The 18,927-nt window shown below is 38.7% G+C and overlaps 1 protein-coding gene across 3 annotated transcripts in view; it reads left to right on the top strand.

The window, feature by feature from the left end:
• The window catches only part of RBMS3 (RNA binding motif single stranded interacting protein 3), a 493,774-nt gene extending 485,399 nt beyond the window's left edge, over window positions 1-8,375 (top strand). For all 3 annotated transcript variants that reach the window (XM_042817114.1, XM_042817117.1, XM_042817116.1), the window contains exon 14: window positions 2,175-8,375. In XM_042817114.1, the coding sequence (XP_042673048.1) occupies window positions 2,175-2,181 (7 nt within the window). In that variant the 3' untranslated portion in view covers window positions 2,182-8,375. The remainder of the gene's footprint in view (window positions 1-2,174) is intronic.
• The last annotated feature ends 10,552 nt before the right edge of the window (window positions 8,376-18,927 follow it).

The raw sequence follows: 18,927 nt of genomic DNA, 5'->3' as shown, positions 1-18,927 counted from the left end.
GAAGAAAGGAAGAAAGGAAGGAAGGAAGGAAGAAAGAAAGAAAGAAAGAAAGAATGAAAGAAAGGAAGGAAGAAAGAAAAGAAAGAAAGAAAGAAAGAAAGAAAGAAAGAAAGAAAGAAAGAAAAAAAAAAAATTAATTCCTGGCAGAGTATTTCAGTAATCTTCAATGTGTAACAATTTTTTTTTTTTTTGCAACCAAAATAAAACATTACTAATTTTCTCTTTGAAGGGCACATTTATTAATAGCAAACATCATGCCTGGTTTACAACAGCTGTTTGCAAAGCAATGGAGAAGAAGTAATTAACTTAACCAGATAATGGTTTTGTCATATATGTGCAAAGAAAAAGGCAGACACTGAAAAAATGGTTTCACAGGAGCTGATTAGTTAGGAGACAAATTCTAACAGTATGTTTCATTATTTTTATTTTCTTTGCAACTATCATAACATTGCAGGCAACAAAGGAGGGAAAATACAGGATCCTGTAATATCTCCGTGTGCAAAAAAATGAACCAAAGATAAAATTTAAGATCCACTCTTTTCATCAGTGTATGCATTGTTTCATTTAATATTCTGGATACTCAATTAGAGCATCCCAGGGATGTTCAGAAATGATAACTTCACGTCAAAAGCCCGGCTTCTAGAAGTGGAGCAATATAGGAGAAGCAGCCCTCTGTTTTTGAGCAGAGAACTCAACTCTGTGAGGAAATCACCTTAATTATTTTAGACCCGCAGTGCCTCTTTTCCTCATAAATCTTTAATTTTCCACATAAAAGAGTGTGAAATCTATGAAGTGGCTTTAAATGGAGATTCTTCCCCCTGGAAATTCTACTCTCTTGCTCCTAAACAAAACTGTCTGCTGCACAAAGCACTCTGATTTTAAATGTGGGGTGAATGCAGTTTATGGGGCCTTTTCTGGGCAAGCTCTATGCCAGGTTACGTTAGAGAATGTGCTGTGACCCTTTGATGCATTCAGCCTTTTGGGTATATGGTGTCCACCCTACTCAGAAGGGCAGTAAAGTCAAGCGAAGTTAATTATAAAGAAATGCTTCAGAAGCCCAAAGAAAATATTTAATCCTTTTTTTTTCCATATAAATCTGTTGTTACATTCAAAATGCTATTTTTAAGTCTTCGTGCAATGAAAATGTTCTTTGGCAAATTTAATGTTTAAAATCAGTGTTCATTTATGTTTACCATCCTGTAGAAGTAGTTGCTCTGTGGCAAATGTTAGGTCATGAGTGTTCTTCACAATTTAACTCCTTATAATAATGTCAGTATTTTAGAACGAAGCAAGGCAAATGCCTTAATGCTTGCGTAGGTAAAGTTGCTAGCTTGCTTTGTGTTGAACTTAAATTGAAAAAGGATCATTTCTATGCAAGTTTTGGGGACTTAGGAGATCCAGCAACTAACTCTTACTGATAGCTCACTAATACATTTCACAGTGTTTGTAAGTAGGATCTGCATCTCCCTAAGGATCTCATATTGTCTTGCCAGTATAAGTTTTGTTAGATGTATTGTTAAATGTTGTGAAACCTCAAGAACACAAAATGAGTGCTATCTTCCTACCAAAAAAAAAGTTTTGATCGTTTAACTTGTTCTTTGTGCGAAATTTAGAAACACATGACACTATACTTTCAAAAAACTTGAGTGCTTTGAATTAATATCATCTCAAATGTTTCTTACTTAGCCATAACTAGCTCATTAAGCAGGTTGTTTCATCGTCTAAGTGTTCTAGCCATCAGAAGATGTGTTCTTGTTAGTAAATTGGATATATTTCTTTTATTGTAATTTTATCCTTTATCATTAGTATCCAAAACAAATAGTGCCACTTAATATTATGAAAATATCCACTCTCTTATTCCGTTACTCTTGAAATATTTACACCCTGCTAAGCCACACATTCATCTCATTTCAGCGAAGTTAAACTGCCCATTAAGCATAGCATTAACAGAAGTAAAGTCATCTGCTTAGGATGTGTTAACATCCCCAAAGCAGGAGTTCCCTACTTCTGCCTGGCTATTTTCAGCCTAGTGTCGGTATCATATTTAAACAGCTGCAAAGTTAGTTTAGCTTGGATAACTTTTAAAGAGAATTGGGTGGGGAAAAAAAAAGGAGAGGAGCCTGTTTCAAAGTTGTTTTGACTTAATGACCACTTTAATTCAATTGTTTTTACAGACAATAAACAGGACTGAAGAATGTCGGTCTGAAATCATTGCCTTGAATGGAGAAACTTCACTGAACAAGAAGTTGGCTTCCAGTTTGCACAGGCGTCAAATGAATGCTTTCTTTTTTTTTTTCTACCTTTCCCAACGAAAACAAAACAGTGTTTTTATGTGCTGTGCAAATGGTTCCGTCATGTAGTCTGACAATTTTATTTTTTGCTTTTTTTTTTTTTGTTGTTGTTGTTAACTAAAGAAAAAACCCGAAGGAAAAACGCTGGGTTGACATTTCATCTGGACAAACATCTGAATTCAGAATTTACCTGGAGGTGTAGCTAGATATTTTTTTTTTAACAGAAAAACTGATGATGTCAAGAGGGAGCAAGTTGAGCTGAAAACCAATTGTCTTCCTCAAAAATTAAGCTACTCTTTTTCTCTCATTTTATTTTTCTTCTTGTTTTAAATCTAGAGTGGTTTTTTGTTTTTTGGTTCTTTTGTTTTATTTTTGTTTGTTTTTTTTTTTAAAGAAATGTTTAGGTAAGGTTTATCTTGAATCTTAATTGCCTTAATTTTAAGGACGTCAAAGGCTCTCAAGGCAAGCTGTCAACGTCTTGTTAGAAAACCCGAGAATGAATTGAAACTGCTCACACCGGTGCTGGTGCAGAAGAAGTTTAATGGACTGAGTTTTTGGGGTGAACAAAAAATAAACTGTACAGTTTAAAAGAAAATGATTTTCTTCTTTTGAAGAAAAGTTGATGATAAAGGAACTGTGGCAACTGAAAGGATTGGAAAAATGCTGGGACTTTTATGAACTTTGTCTTAAGTGTTGACAGAAAAAAAATCTAGAAGGCTAAAGCATTTTACAGTAAAGTTATTGAATTGAGAAAAAAACTTGCTGCATTATAGAGAATGCAGGGTTTTTTTCTTGCAGAATGCAGATTTTTTTATTTACAAAGCGTGATCGCTAGCGAAAGCATTAGTGCTTTTTATCTGCAGTCTTTTTTATGAGCTTTAAGAAGTTTTTAGTCTGCTTTGCTTGTCACATTGCAAAAACCTAGCTTAAGAGCATTAAAAAAAACTTAAGTAGATAGGAGCTTATGGTCAAAAAAGTGCAAAAAAAAGCAATAGATAGAAGAAATTGTTGACAATTTCTGTAGTCTTTCCTAGTTGTGAACAAATGCAGCCTATGGATGGCCTATTTTATACCAAAGATGAAGTGACACCCTAACGCAGTCCAGAAGATAGAGGTTTTTTTTTTCTTTTTTTTTTTTATCTTTATTTGACCTACATGGCCGGACCAGTTCTTACTTTCTTGTTTGTTTAAACTATCTTCCACTGGTGTTTTACATACTGCATATGATTTTAGTGGAAATTTCAGAATAGTTGGTATTTTACGTTTGTTGATGGTGTGCTTTGGAGAACATCGCAAAGCAAGTGGAGTGAGTTACCAACTAATCTGTCCAGGTGGGCTTTAATTTTGATGAGTTTTTCTGTTAAATTGCCTGATCTTTGGTATTTCTACTGAAACAACAGTCTTCCTTCTGAATTCCAACACACCACAGATTCATTTCTTCACCTCAGTCTTTGTCATCGTCCAGCATGCATAGCCACCTTAATTCTGTGTTCATTTTTCAGTGATGCATTTGAATTGCCAGTTAGATGCAACAGAAAGCAAACTTGATCTTTGTTCTCATTTTAGCTCTCCCAAGCAAGCAAAAATGTTGAAAATGACTTATGCTAGTGTTGTCATCCAGGCAGGAAGTTAATTACTCTTCTCTGCTATGATTTCTGTTGTCTTAATATGTTGGCTGACAATCACTAATTAGTATGATTAGGCAGAAAAGACACTAACTGAATTGAATCCACTGAAACTTGTTTTAAGAATGACATTGTTTTCCATAGAGAAGTTTGGATTATGGCCCTTGGTTTTTCCAAGCAACCAAAAAAAGTGGTAAACAAGTCAGAAGAGGATTTTTTCCTTGAGGAGGCAGAAGAGAAGCAGCAGTTAAGATATATACGTACATACACATGTATCTTTAAATAGAAATTAAACCAAACATTTTTAAACTTCTCTCCATCCAGAAGAGAGGGGAAGCTTCATCACATTTATTGTGGTGCATTAGAGACAGGGTATCCAATAAAAATAATTAAATTATAACATATATATTGGATCAATCTGATTCAGCCACACAATTCTGAAAAGAGATCTGTTTCCCTAACCTGACTTTTAGGGGAAAAAGTACACAGTTATTTTTTTAAATTGATAAAACGAGATCATATTTTTTAATGTAGTATGGGGGGGAGGGGGTTTCCCAAGTAAATGGCTGCTAGATATGCAACGTATAAAAGAGAGGAAGGGGGAGTACATGTGGTTCTTCATCATAGGAAGAAGGCCTGATTTTCAGAAGTTGTAAAACTTATGCTTTCTCCAGAGTAGCTGTGATATTCAGCACTTCTGAAAACCAGATGATGCCAAAGTAAAAGAACAATACCCACAGCCTGTTTTTAATTCAGAAAAAAAAACAAACAAAAAAAAAAAAAAAAAAACCATATAAAGACACTCAATCATCTCTTTCTGTTCCACATGCTGTCACATTACTTGTTGCTTTTTGAAAGTGGCACTTGAATTTTGGCCTTGGAAAAAGGTTCCCTCTTTATTTGGAGGGCATATGGGGGAGAAATCAATCTAGCCTTATTTTCTTCCTTTCTACACTTACTCTCTTTCTGTCTCTGAATTCTTTGTACAAATAGAGATAACCCCAGGCACAATTCAGTTCAATATGAAATAAACATATTTGTTTCTGTGTTAGTTCTAATGTGACATACAAAAAGTCTCATTTACTATCAACAATGAGGCTACAAGGTAGCTACCATGTGGCTGATGAATATGCTGAGGTACCTTCTTATTTCTATTCAGAACTCTGCTGCTTTATTTATACATTCAGAAACATTTTTGTTATTTTTTTCAGCAAACAAATTTAAGCAATCTCAGTGTTTTTTATTAAGCCAGGCAGGCAACATGGTATAACGATGCCTGTCACTTTAAAGTGTTTCAAGTGCGTTCGTGTTAGAATTGTTCCTTTTTTTCCCATGCTGCAGTGTTTATTAGTGTTTGAAATCAAAAGAAATAAAGCAAAGAAATGGAAGAAGAAGAGGAAAGAAAATGGATTCCCTAAATACAATTGATCGTCTTACTCTTCCCCAAAAACAGTGAACTGGTACTTGAAAGTCTATGAGTTATAAAAAATGTGACATTTGGGTATAAACAGTCATAAATATTAAGGTAAGAAAAAAACTTACTGGGAACATACAAATTGTATGGAAATTGGTAACTTATTTGTAAAAGTTACAAGTTGGGATAAAAGAGAACAGTTGAAAAGCTGTACACTGCATGGTTGTTGTCATAGCACTAGAACACTTGGTGGCTTCTGAACTCTGAAACTGGTGTTCTTTATGTTCAGGCTAATAAGATTTATCGGAAAGTTCGCTATAGCTATCTCTTTCAGTTGTTGGTTGGTTGGTTTTTTGGTTGTTGGCTTTTTTTGTTGGTGTTTTTTTTTTTGTTTTTTTTTTTTTTTAATTTGGAAGATCTGAATTTGTAAAGTCAATATCTATGTCTTGCCAATTTAGCTTTAAATATCATGAGGGTTCCTGAAAGGTTGCAGAAACAACTCCAGAAGTCTAAGGCAATGGTGCCTGTCCCAGCGGTCTAGAAGCAACATCAAATCCATAAGCTGAACTGCGTATGTACTTTCCATCACACCTGAATTCTTGTAAATAGTCAAATCTGAATATTCAGGTTTGGTATTTTTGTTTTTACTTTAAAAGATAAATACAGGAGGGGTGTCAGAGAAATACAAATTATGGCTAGAAAATCTGAATACCTGGGCTCGTCGCTTGAGATTGAGGGAAAAAATGGATACAGTGGAACTGAAGAGAGTATTATATTTGCAGATGCAGTGTAGATCGGGTCACTGAAAATTCTTGTCGTTCCCAATGAGATTGCTGAGGGACTCTTCTTCCTATCTGGCTCTACTGCTGGTTTTGTAAGCACTTTTCACCTGTGACAGTCAGGCCTCAAATTGTGAATGTCCTCCTATTGCCTTCCAGTGAAACAGACTCTTGAAATGTCCTTAGCTTGTGCTTACTTGTATAGTTCTGTTTACCAAGAGACTGCCTTGGTTGTGTTGGTCAAGAAATCCACTGTAATACAGAATGAGGCATATCTGAGAGCAATTGCATCACATTGTATTATCTTCTGCTATGGATGCATGCCCAACTGTGGAAGATAAAGGCTGGTTATTAGAGAAATTGAGGGCTTAAACTTTCAGTGGGCAGTGGGCTGAAGAACTCAAATGGATTTTTACACAGGTAAAAATCAAACAAAGGGTATTATTTATGTATGTATGTGTAGCAAAACTCAGCAAATTTGAGGAAGCCTGCATTGTAATAAAGTTTATTTTTAATATGTCATAGTATTTGGATCTATATTATGTTGTTTATGGTACTGAAGGATGATAATGATGCAAAGTGTTTAACAAATTGCCGTGCTTCATGATTTTAAGCTTGATGGTTCTCCTCATGCCACTTCATTTTAATGCTGAGGTTGACATGAGCATAACAGGTTTAGGCAGATTCACTGAACTTCCACCTCCAGTAAGAGTCATGCTAAAGAGTGATAATGTGCTTAAAGTAATGAATCAATCCATTTTTCGTGGTGAGACCAAATGTGGTAGTTGAAGATAGTAATGTTTGATGCACACATGGTCAACATTTCCTTTCAAATCTTTATTTAACATGAAATTGATCCCAAAACAAAAAAAGTGCCCTAGGGTAAGGGATTTTACAGATCCTTCTAGGTAACCCATGTGAGCTGAGGAAACAGTCACGGTGTGATGGAAGTGCAAAACAGAAAATAACAAAAACACTGGCGTTTGGTGCATTGGTCTTTTCTGTTAGATGACAATTGGCTCTAATAATAATGATTCTTCTCATTTCTGGTATTCATATACACAGTCATGCACACATGCGTTCTCAGAAGGAGGGCTGAGTGACTGGCAGACTTCTCCTCTCCCTCACTGAAGCAGATTTCTATAGTCTTAGCACATAGCAAAGATACAATGGAAGGAGAGTTGTTTCCCCTCAAAAAAGAGCACCAACTTTTTCTATATTGCTCCTGTCACCCACGTAGATCAGAACTCTGTACCCCAGAAATTTATTCACCTTTGTGCCTCAAAGCAGGCTGAAGAGACCTTTTCTTCTCCCCTTTATTGCTGTTCTGTGTTAAAATTAACAGTAAATTGAGAGGAAAGTTTTCAAAAAAGTGGAAAGAAAGAAAGAAAAGAAAAACTGTTGCTTCAGTTTTCCGCGATGACAAAAGTGCTTGTCTTTGTTTCGCTCAAGATTTCATTCCCCAACAGTGACAGTCATATTCTTTCACTTGTGATAAGTAAAAAAATATCAGCCTTTAACAGGTTCACAAATCCATGTTTCCTTGCAGAGTCAGAATCTGCAAGGTGTAAGCACCTTCCAAGATCTGGAACTGTTATCCTAAGAGAGTATCTGCCCAATGTTAATTTCTGCCTTTCAGTGTCTCTCTCTTGGATACTAATGTTATGAATTTGGTGGAATTTGCAGGCAGTTATATTTTTAAAAGCTCAAAAATGCAGCCTAGAGAAGAGAACGTGATGTTTATGTAACTAAAGTATTATGAAATATGCTGTATTCCAGAGTGGAGGAAAATTCTATCTTTTGGAGGCAAAACATTTTTGTGTAAAAGCCAGGAAGTATACAGAATTCATATAGGAACATTTAATTGTTTCCTTTTTAAAGGAGAATGAGCAGGTTCTGTCTATAAGGAAAATCAAAGCAGCTTTGAAAGCAGATGAACTTCCTATCAAGAAATGTGCATCACACAAATGGGACAGAGGTTCTTTAAAGCCCTTACAGACCTCACTGTAGCCAAAATGTAGAATACAGAACCTCCATGATCCATTAAATTATGAATCTTATTTATATGGGCATCTGTGTGCTGATGTCTCAGAATGTCTTTGAAAGATCTGTACTGCTATGATTTTTTTTGATGTTTTCCATTTGTACCACAATCCTAATAGCTGCCATTTTCCCACTCCTGGGGCTTTCTGTAGATCAGTGGATGTTAGGTTTAAACTTCTGTTTTCTTTGATGAAGCTTTCAATAAAAAAATAAAGAAAGAAAAGAGCTGGGTGACTGTGTTCTTATGAAACCATTGTGCAGAGGTTTCCTGAGGCCGAGGCACATATGCTGAGCACAGAGGGAGCAGCAATGGCTTCACAGCAACACCTGTCTGCTCTGCATCTTCACCAAGAGCCAGGAAAACATTGGAGGGATGGGATGGCTCTGCTGCCCTAACAGCAGCACCACCACCCACATGTTAGGAGGTGAAATATGGGAAACGCTCTTGCACCGAGACTGATTAACACTAGTGGGTACCTGCTGTCTGGGCCCTCGGCTGTGCTCACCTGCCAGAGGAACTCTTTCTGAGGAGTGACTCTCTTTCTTCGAAGAGTGACTTCAGGGCAAATGTTGTCACATGGAAGACAGAAAATCTTTATTTACAGAGTAAGTGCAGCCCAGGCCAGTGATAGTGCAAGCCATACTTCATCTTGAAAGGGAACTGGAAATAAATCGCCTTGTTGGCCACATGTCATGGGGAACAAGAAAGCCATTTGGCGTGCTTCCCCATGGCTGCCTCAGTCAGCGGCTCTCACATTGCCACGCATGCATCTTCCCATGAGAGCCATTCCTGTGAAGAAGGAGGCAAAAGCAGGCAGGACATTTCCAGTTACTTTCCCTTCTGCCAAGGAGCTTTATTCCAATGTTGGAAACTGCAGCATGCTCTTCTTCTCCCAGCCTAGCAAGAGTGTGGCTTTCTCCTTCAATGTTCCATGTGGTTTGTGGTGTTGTCTGCACCCTTCCCCTCACACACCTTTTCTGTTCCATGATGTATCCGTAGGTGAGCTGCTCATTCCCTTCAGGTCCCTGTGCCTCTGCTCCTTGTGCCACTGTTGCCAGTCTTCAGAAGACTATTCTGTGCAAGTCTCCATTTGACTTAGCAGAGCACAATACATATTAACTTGATACAATACCACAAGATAACATGAGTTATCTTGATAACTCTTGACTGACAGAAGTGGTCCTGGGGCTGCACTCAACACAGGAGGATTTTGGCAGGCAAATATTAAGCCTGTCTGGCAGTAGTATGCTGCCCGGCACATCCAGTGATACATCGCTGAACTTATTTGGAGGGACATAAATGATAACTAAATAATCTTCTAGTTGTGTACACCACTTTAAATGGAGAAATTGAAAGTTGAGCTGTTTAAAGTGATGCAAAGAAGTAATTATTTAAAGCTAAACAAGCTTGAATCCATAGTGTGTTTAGCTGGGGAATCTAAGTTCTGCTGCGCTGAAATACTTCTGAAAAATTCTAAATGTCCAAGAAAAAGACAGAAAGCATATTTTGCACTTATTATTTTACTTTTTTCATCATTTGTTACCAGATAATACATTCCCTATCTTGTGTAGAATTCAGCCATTGATACACTGCCAGCTGAAAACTGTAAAAGCTCTCTGAACATCATTCCTGTGGGATCTAATGCCACATTTTTCAATCAGAAAACATTTCCTCATTAAAAATTATGCTGCACCACACTGCAGCCCACTTGGGTACTCTTTTCCTCAGTTAGAGCAACTTTTACCCAATGACAGTTTCATATAGAAATACTCTGCAGTGGAACTCTGGCTCACCTAGATTTTCCACATGTGATCTGAATGTTTGCCAGTTAATCTTAGTGATGTGAAAAAGAGGTGTTTGGACACTTAAAGCTCTTTTTATGTAGAAGAACAGGGAGAAACAGAACGGATAGATCTTACTGATACCAAGGCACAGTAATCAATAACTGGAGAAAAGCAAGAAGGAACTTTGAGGAAGGTAAACAATAAGGAAACAATCATTTTAAGCTTCTTTCTTTCTCTCTCTCCTTCTTGGTAGACACGTGCATCCATCCAACAGAATTAGTGTATATCCATTCTCAGGTGCAGTATGAGCCCATTGGTATAGCCAAATACACGTGTGTCTTCCTGATCCTAACCACTTGCTCACCTGTGCCTAAGCAGTGAGTAGAACTGAACGTGCCATCAGGAGAAGTGGATATCCCAGTATCCACAGCCCAATGCTGCCTTTCTCAGTTTGTGCTGCAACTTCCAGCAGTGATCAACTGTCTTCTTAACAAGCATGCCAGCAATCTGGTTTTCTCGTTGTGGAGGCAAGTCTCCAAGAGGCCCAAAAAGTTTGAAGTTTCTTTAAAAAAAGTTTCATTTTTACAGCAACTCCCACTGGTTTCTTAACTGTGTCTCTTAGGTATTATGTCCAATGTATGCTTCCAAATCAGCAAATAAGTATTTGTTAGGGCAACATGCAGGGACCCCAGAGAAAAAAAGTCATGCTCTACAAAGCTTATGAAGTGAAGGAAAAATTATCCACTTAATCCAGTAAGAGATTTATATGTCTATTGGACTCTCAGTTGGAGCTGAATATGATGACCTTCAGCATTACTGGTTACTTTTCACAGCAATAGTTGGCTGTAGCACAGAGATCAAGGACTGCTTTCCAAAATGTTTCCCTTTTCATATATTGATCCTACTATGAGGGCTTTGGAATGTAAACAGCTGTTTGGAAACAGCAGTTCTTAGAGAGCTCTTAAGAGATCCAGTTCAGAAGCGTCAGAAGGAACTTAAGGGTAGCATCTCCTGCTGAGAAGATACAGTGGTTTCAGCTATGACTATAGTATTTTCTATGGTAGATTCAGAATGACTGCTACCAAAATTATCTTGAGGTGGTATTGTGCAGAATGGGATGGTTTAGTTGAGGTATTTCTTCAATCCAAAAAAGATTATGCTGGAAGCCCAAATGACTTTCAAACAATGCTAAAGCTTTGTGCAAATATTGGTGAATAACTCAATGTTACTTATAGCAAGGACTGAGTATTGATGCCTGTGACAAGGTTGTTTCTATTACATAGGATGACTGAATTGCCTTTGTGGAAGAGGCTCTCAACTAAACACGAGCCATTTGCAATTGCTTACGTTATTTGTTCAGAGAGCTAGCCAATAAAACTGTCCCTTCTTTGGCCTTACATGTGCACTGAAGGGTATGGAGATGTTTGTCTGCAAGTCACGTTTTTTCTTCTCTTTCCCTTTGAAAACTACCTATTTGCAGCAATAGATCAAGGGGCAACAGGAAGATATCGAGATGCAGGAATTTCTATATTAACACAAGGAAAAACTTTTTCACTGTCAGAGTGATGGAGCACTGGAACAGGATGTGGAGATATTCAAGATCTGTCTTGCCACCTACCTGTGCGACCTGCTATAAGGAACCTCCTTCAGCAGCGGGTTGGACTCAAAGATCTCCAGAGATCCCTTCCAAACCCTGCAGTTCTGAGATTCTGTATTCACTGTAGTGAAAAGTTCTGTGATTCTGTGGTTCTGTGTTCACTGCATACTGGAAACAGAGTCTGCGCTCCTAATGAGGAATGTGCCTCTCAAGAACCCTGTCCCTGGACAAGGATACTTCCATATCCAGGACTTCCCTGGGCTGCAGCAGTAGTCCATGCATTCGCGTGAAACGTGTGTAGTATAATAATATGTTTCAACTCTGGTAAGCAGAGCTGGTATCTGTCCCACCCCACTTGCTGCATCCTGACTGGCATGTGTAGTGGGAGCTTTTTCAGGTGATTTCTATCATTTGCCTATACAGCACCTAGGAGAAGCCTTCCAAAGTACCTAAAACATGAAATCCAGGTAATAACCACATCATATTGTCTGCTGGGATGGTTATTTCTTCCCCAAGTATGTTATTTTTTACTAGACTTGGAAAGAATTCTCATTAAAAAAAAAAAAAAAAAAAAAGGAATTTCAGCATCAAAGCTCTCTGTGGTAGTTTAGACTGCTTACCTGAGAGAAGATGTGGATAGGAGTATTAAGGGCTGTTGCTAACTGGACAAAAAGAGGGGAAAAACAGAGGAACTTAATTAAAAGAAGAGACAGGAAATGATTTGGAAGAGAAAAACCTTCCAGGCTAGTGAGGCTCTGCCCCATTTTATTTCACTTTGCATGCAGCTACAGTTTAGGAAGGGTAGGACAGACTGAGTCTGAACTGCCCTGGTGAGTGAATTAGCAAGTAATCTTGATTATTTCTATCCATGGATAAAAGGAAAGGACTGGAGCTGGTTCGATGGCTGAGATGCATGCAGTGAGGAAACAAGGAAATTTAAATGTCAGATAGCAGGGGATCAACACCCATCCCAAGAAATTGCCTCTCCCTCACTATAGCACAGAAAAGCATTCCCTTTATCAGTAAGAAGGGCTCAGAAACATCGGATGATAAATTTCATAGCAGGATTTTCTGGTAGTGATATCTAAAAACATCCAATATAAACAGTTTACAAAATAAAGCCCTGATCCCTTTCCTCATTCTGAAGTTCTCACCTGCCTCCCCTAAGCACACAGAGCTAGACATTTAATCAGCACAGTTTTACCTCAGTAGAATTATCAGTAGAAATGGAGTGCAAATGAGTATTGCAGCTCTAAGTGTTTCAGACTTCTTGTCTCTTAACTTTCTTGATATTGTTCATATTTCAAATTGTTGCTTTTCTTTTCCAGAAGACTGCATAAGAGTATTTTGATTAAGAAAACCAAGGTCAATAAATAAATGAATAAATAAACTGAATTCTCAAAGATGTTAAGGTAAAACTACACCTTGAAATGGCTTACTTCCTAAATTAAAAAAATATATATGCACACCTAAAGAGAACTTCCCATGTATGTTATGCATGTTAATGTTTGCAGGATAAGGTAATGTATGTTTGCAGGATAAGGTAATGACAGGAGGGAAGAAAGATGGTGCCTTTTGGTCCTCTGTGAAGTTCCTCTTGATTTTGCTTATTTATAAAAGGCCATTTAAAACAGACATTTTACTGTGTAAATCAGTGTATATACATTTGTATAATCATAGAATCACAGAATGGTTTGTCCTGAGATGGACCTTAAAGACCACCCAGTTCCAACCTGCCTGCCATGGGCAGGGACTCTTCCCAATGGATCAGGCTGCCTGAAGTGCCGTCCAGCAAGCTGTTCCAGTGCCTCATCACCTTCACAGAGAAGAATTTCTTCCTAATATTTAATCTAATTTTCCCCTCTTTTAGTTTAAAGCTATTTCTCTTTGTCCTGTCACTACACTTCCTGACAAAGTTTATCTCCCCAGGTTTCCTGTAAGTCTCCTGTAGGTACTGGAAGGCCACTATAATGCCTCCTAGGAGCCTTCTCTTCCCGGGATGAAGAAGCCCATCTCCTTCACCCTGTCTTCACATGAGGTGTGTTCTAGCCCTCTGAGTATCCTTGTGGCCCTCCTCTGGATGTGCTCTAACATGTCCATGTCCTTCTTTTGCTGGAAGCGCCAAAGCTGAATGCAGTACTCCAGATGAGATCTCATGAAAGCATTGTAAAGGGAGACAATCACTTTCCTTACTCTCTTGGTCACGTCGCTTTCCAGGAGACAGCTGGCCTTCCAGGCTGCAAGCACACATTGGTGGCTTAGGTTGAGAAGCAAATTAGGAGCCATCAATCAAACACCCCCAAGTATTCTCCTCAGGGCTTCTCTCTATCCACTCATCAGCCAGCCTGTATTTGTTCTTGAGGTTGCCCTGACACAGATACAGGACCTAGCACTTGGTCTTGTTGATCTTCATGAGGTTCACACAGGCCCACCTCTCAAACCTGTCAGAGTTCCTCTGGATGGCTTCCTTTCCCTGCTGTATGTCAACCACACCATTTGGCTTGGTGTCGTAGACAAACTTGCTGAAGGTGCTCTCAATCCCACTGTTCATGTCATTGACAAAGATGTTACATAGTGCCAGTCCCAACACCAACGCCTGCGGAATGTCACTCATCTCTGGTCTCACAGACAACAAGCTGTTGACCATAACTCTTTGGAGTCTCATCCTCTGAATTATCTGGGTCTGATTTACCCCAAGCTTTAAATAACTGTCAAGTTGGCAACAATCAGCTCCTCCTGACAACAATCAGCAGGATCTCCTTCCTCAAAGCTTTAACAAAAAAGCCAACTATAGAGCTGACGGACGGCTTCCTACCAAATTTTTAGTAATAAAGCCTCTTGGTAGAAAGTCACACGAGTAACATGTGCCAGTACATTTGAGCCGCCTCAATTTTGCCAATGTAAACTTGGGCCTTTGTTGCTCTGGTTCTTAATGGCTGTAGGTGCTATGCAGCACAACAGACAAAGCAGAGATATGGTCTATGGAGAATAAAAAGTATTTGAATTCAAGTCTCTAAATTGGAAAAATTACCTCTGCACAAAGGTCAGAGATAAACCTAAGCATTACCCTATTCCCACCTTCTTTCCAGTAGTGGAATCTTTTGACCATAATGAACAAGACAAAAGCACTTTCGCCCTTTCCCATTCTTCACTTAAGAAACCTCTGAACCTTCTTTTCTTTCAACAGACCTCATTATTCCTTTTCTCTGCACAGTAGCACCCTGCAGCTATGACTCCACCTCCCACCAAAAGCAGAGCAATGTACAGTGGATGACCCCATAGGTTTTGAGCACTGTCACTGTAAGCATAGAACTTAATAGGTAAGAGCTGAGGCTGTGCAATGAGAGCTTGGTGGAAAGAGGCCCAATTCCACTCATGGCAGCTGGCTGCTCTAGTAAAAGTCTCCTGGGCTCATGAAATAACTGACATGAAAGTGGTGTTTGGAGCAAGAAACGGAACTCATTTGTCAATTGACATTAAAGAGGAAATCATTTTAGTGTCAGTTGATACTGCACAGGCACATTTTCAGTAATTAAAGCTCAGAAAAAGCAATGGAAATACCTACGAGGTGTGTTAAGAATGGAGCCAGAAGCAACCTGTGAGAGGTGCCAGCTGAAACACTCCCTACACTAGAGGCTACACATAATGGGAAACCTTGTGGAACTGCAGAGGGAATAAGGAAACAGCAGCCCAGAAGGATCAGTTATGAACGAGACTTGTTTGCACCTTAAAGTAAAGTGCTGGGACCCCATAAATACAATCATGGTCTCAGAAGGACAAGTGCGATATATGTGGAAGTGTATATAAAAAGTATCCTTATGGCTTTGAGGTGCTGAAGAAGGATTTGTGCTGTATATACCCTCTTGCTTCAGCTTGAAACACATCTGATCCCACCCCTTCTTTCCCTGTTAGCTAACACAGCATTCATATAGAAGGATGTTTTTTTCTAATTTTATACTCTCTCATGATATTAGATTTCACTTCTACATCCATCTACACCAGCTGGAGGTTTTTTAGAGTTTGTCTTCCCTTCTCCATATTTTGCAATTACATCAGAGATACCATCCACTATGCATAAAATCATAGGACATTCCTGCAGCTGGATGGAACAGGAAGCCACAGAAAGAGAAGTCAGCTTGACCCATAGGATAAGCACAATTCTTAATAAGGAGCACACAGATCCTTGATTGTCCTTCAGGCCCCAGGTTTGCTCTGCTAGCCTTTCCAGGCAGAGAGGGATATCTAAACTAGCGAAGTAGATGGCATACCCCCAGCTGTACTTGCTTTGCCATTTATTGCTGAAATACTTTCTAGGTTAACAAAAGCCACTGACCTCTACTTTCTACATGGTAAGTTTGTGTCACAACCTTTGAGCAGAGCTTATTGCTGAGTGAGGATGCATGGCAGCACCTCAGCTGAAAGATCACACTGCAACTGCACACAGTAATGCTCCTTTATGAACCAGCAATGAAATCACTGAAGCTAAAAGCAACCCCCTGCCCTGCTCCCAGAATTGTGACACTTTCCCATTTACTGTCAGCTGGCTTCCTCAGCAAAACTTCAATTCAGGTGAGTGTTCATAAACAAATACTTTTCAAATGACCTTTTTCAAGGTTTTATGCAGAAATGAATCAGCTACCTTGTTAAATGCTAGCTCTATTTATATTCCAGCCTTCTCACAGCCACTACAGGCCCAGACTCCCTCTCACTAATAGTGAAAAGGCAGCACTCTCAGAACTACGAAGGGAACAGAAACATATTCACAATTTTGTAATGTGCCTGTTAAGATTTGGCTGTATAAATCCTTGCCATTTTCCTGGTGTAACTTTGCACAGCAGAACCTATTGCTTTCTTACCTACTCTTGAAACATCCTGTATGAATTTATGGTTCTGCATCAATGGTAAGTCATTAATCACAATAACAGCACACATCACGGAGTCTTCCAGGCGTTCACCACTGAACTTGCTCAACTGTCCTATAAAAACCCCTCTGCCACTTAATATTTCATGGTATCATAGAATCATAGAATGGACTGGGTTGAAAAGGACCGCAATGATCATTTAGGTTCAACATTTGTTGTGTGCAGGGCTGCCGAACACTAGACCAGGCTGCCCAGAGCCACATCCAGTCTGGCATTGAATGCCTCCAGGGACGGGGCACCCACAGCCTCTATTTCTGGATTTAGATAGAGAAACTGGGGGAAAAGTTTCTCCCAAAGGACTGTACTGATGGTGGTTGTGAGCAGGGAGGAGCTCGGTTACAAGACGGCAAAAAAGGGAAACATAGTTTTTGAAAAATGATTTCATTTCCGCAGAAAATGAAAGTTTCTTTTGATCAACTTTTAGCCACTTCAAACTATGGGCAACAAATTTTCCTAAAAGTATACAAATATTGTTTTCAAAGACCGGCTTTTGTCAGGTTCTTCCAATAACTGCATCAGCCAATGAGCACAATATCCCTACATTCATAGTTTTTTTACATAAAAGAAAGAAATAGCAGGAGGGAAGTAATCTAACAGATTAGAGCAATGGACAGTAAATCCAATTCTATTCCCAGTTAAGTCAATAAGAGTTTTTCTGCTGAATTTACTGGCTGACTTCACAAGGAGAAATCAGTGATTCAGACATCATAATATAAGCAATGAGAAGCAAAGGAACACGAGTAAAAAGCAAGACTAGCAGAAATAAGGCAGCGGTAGAAACAGAAATTTATTTTTGACGGGGGGGTGAGCTTTGAGAACATTTTGACAACACTGGCTGTTGGAAGGCAAGCAGTAAATTTAATTTACTGATGATAAAGATGGTTTAGCCACAGCTCAAGTCATAACATCCTATCCAAAGTACTTTTCAAGAAAAACTGCCATTGGATTAGGATGTTATCTCAACAGGGATAGAATTATTGCTTAGTCATATCACCTTCCTTCCCCACTGCCTTTCCATCTGCTCTACTGAGGGAGTTTGCTGGCTCTCAGAAAGGTGGACGGAGCCTCGTGAGAGAAGAAAGGAGGGATGTGATAGACAACTGCTAAATGAAAAATGGATAGGGGGAGCACGGACAACAAAAAGGAATGAAAAACAAAACAAACATAGATGGCACATGTGGCTCACCAGTGGAAGGGGATTATTAGCTGGCATGTGGACATACATATGCTTGTTCACCTGTGTGCTTACAGTCTCGTCTTCCAGAGTTTGTTTGCTTCGGTTTTTTTGTGACACACAGAATCACTGGCAAACTTTCTGAAACATCTCATATCATCATTTAATTGATGTCAGATTCCTGGCTCATTTCAAGGTCTTCATCTGAAGATAAGAAAGCTGAAGTAGGCTAAGCAACCTTTAAAAGAATACGAGCAAGAAATAACATAGCTGTCCTCACTAAAGAAGACTGTTTCTTTGTTTCTCTACAGCAGTTCCTGGCTTTACTGATTTTACTTCTGCCATGGAAACCATTACGGTGTTATGCCTGATTCGTAATCTTCAGTGTAACTGTAAATACATGTAATAATTCTTTATGAAATAAATTTTCCCAAATGACCCAGTTTTGTATAACCTGGTACAGAACTAGACCTTATTCCTCTAGGGCAGACTTCTTCAGGTTTGGTCTAGTTGGATGTGAGTGCTGTCCTTGAAGACAACAGCTTTCTCTTAGAGAGCAACTAGTCCTTAGTTTTTTTATTATTCCTTCAGAAACTAAATGGAATTTTGAGAAAGCCAACCCAAATTCTCCAAATAAAACATGAAGACTGCCCTCCCTGCCTATGTGGCAAACATTACTCTCAAATATTCTTTAAGACAGATTGTTTTATTTTCTAGAAACGTATTTCTCTTCCAAAAATTTCATCTACTGAGAGAAACAGAAATTGCATGCCAGATTAAGATGGCATTTATTATACATAAATAAATAAATAAATAAATAAATAAATAAATAAAATTGAATTCAAGTAAATACTTGCTTACTGTAAAATGGTTCATTATTAGATGCATTACAGTTGAAGATGTTGGCTCTTCTGGTAAACTTGCAAGACTTAAACCTGTCTATCTCAGACCAAGTCAGGATGAGTACAGCTGTAAGAAGCACTAGGAAAACTTAAAAACTTTACCTACCTACTTAAGCTTTTTGTGATTTTAGTGGTGCATCAATGACTGCTGATCAACATCAGTGAGTCTGACAGTCAAGGTAAACAGCTTTTGTGTTTGAGGCAGCCTGGAACTGAATATTATTTTTAACGCTGTAGCTCCTATAAATCATATGCCCGAGAGCCACCTCTTCAGATGTTATTCTTTCCTTCCTTATTTTAAGGATACCTACACTTGTAAACTTTCTCACAGCTGCTGCTGACTTCTTTCCACCAGATGGCACCACAGACTGTAATCCATAGCCTCAATCTATATG

Source organism: Centrocercus urophasianus, unplaced genomic scaffold, assembly GCF_019232065.1.
Source record: "Centrocercus urophasianus isolate 14NV4802_14NV808 unplaced genomic scaffold, USGS_Curo_1.0 seq_16, whole genome shotgun sequence".
NCBI lineage: Eukaryota > Metazoa > Chordata > Aves > Galliformes > Phasianidae > Centrocercus > Centrocercus urophasianus.
Note: the sequence above shows the minus strand (reverse complement) of the source record. Positions and strands in the feature narration are given on the sequence as shown.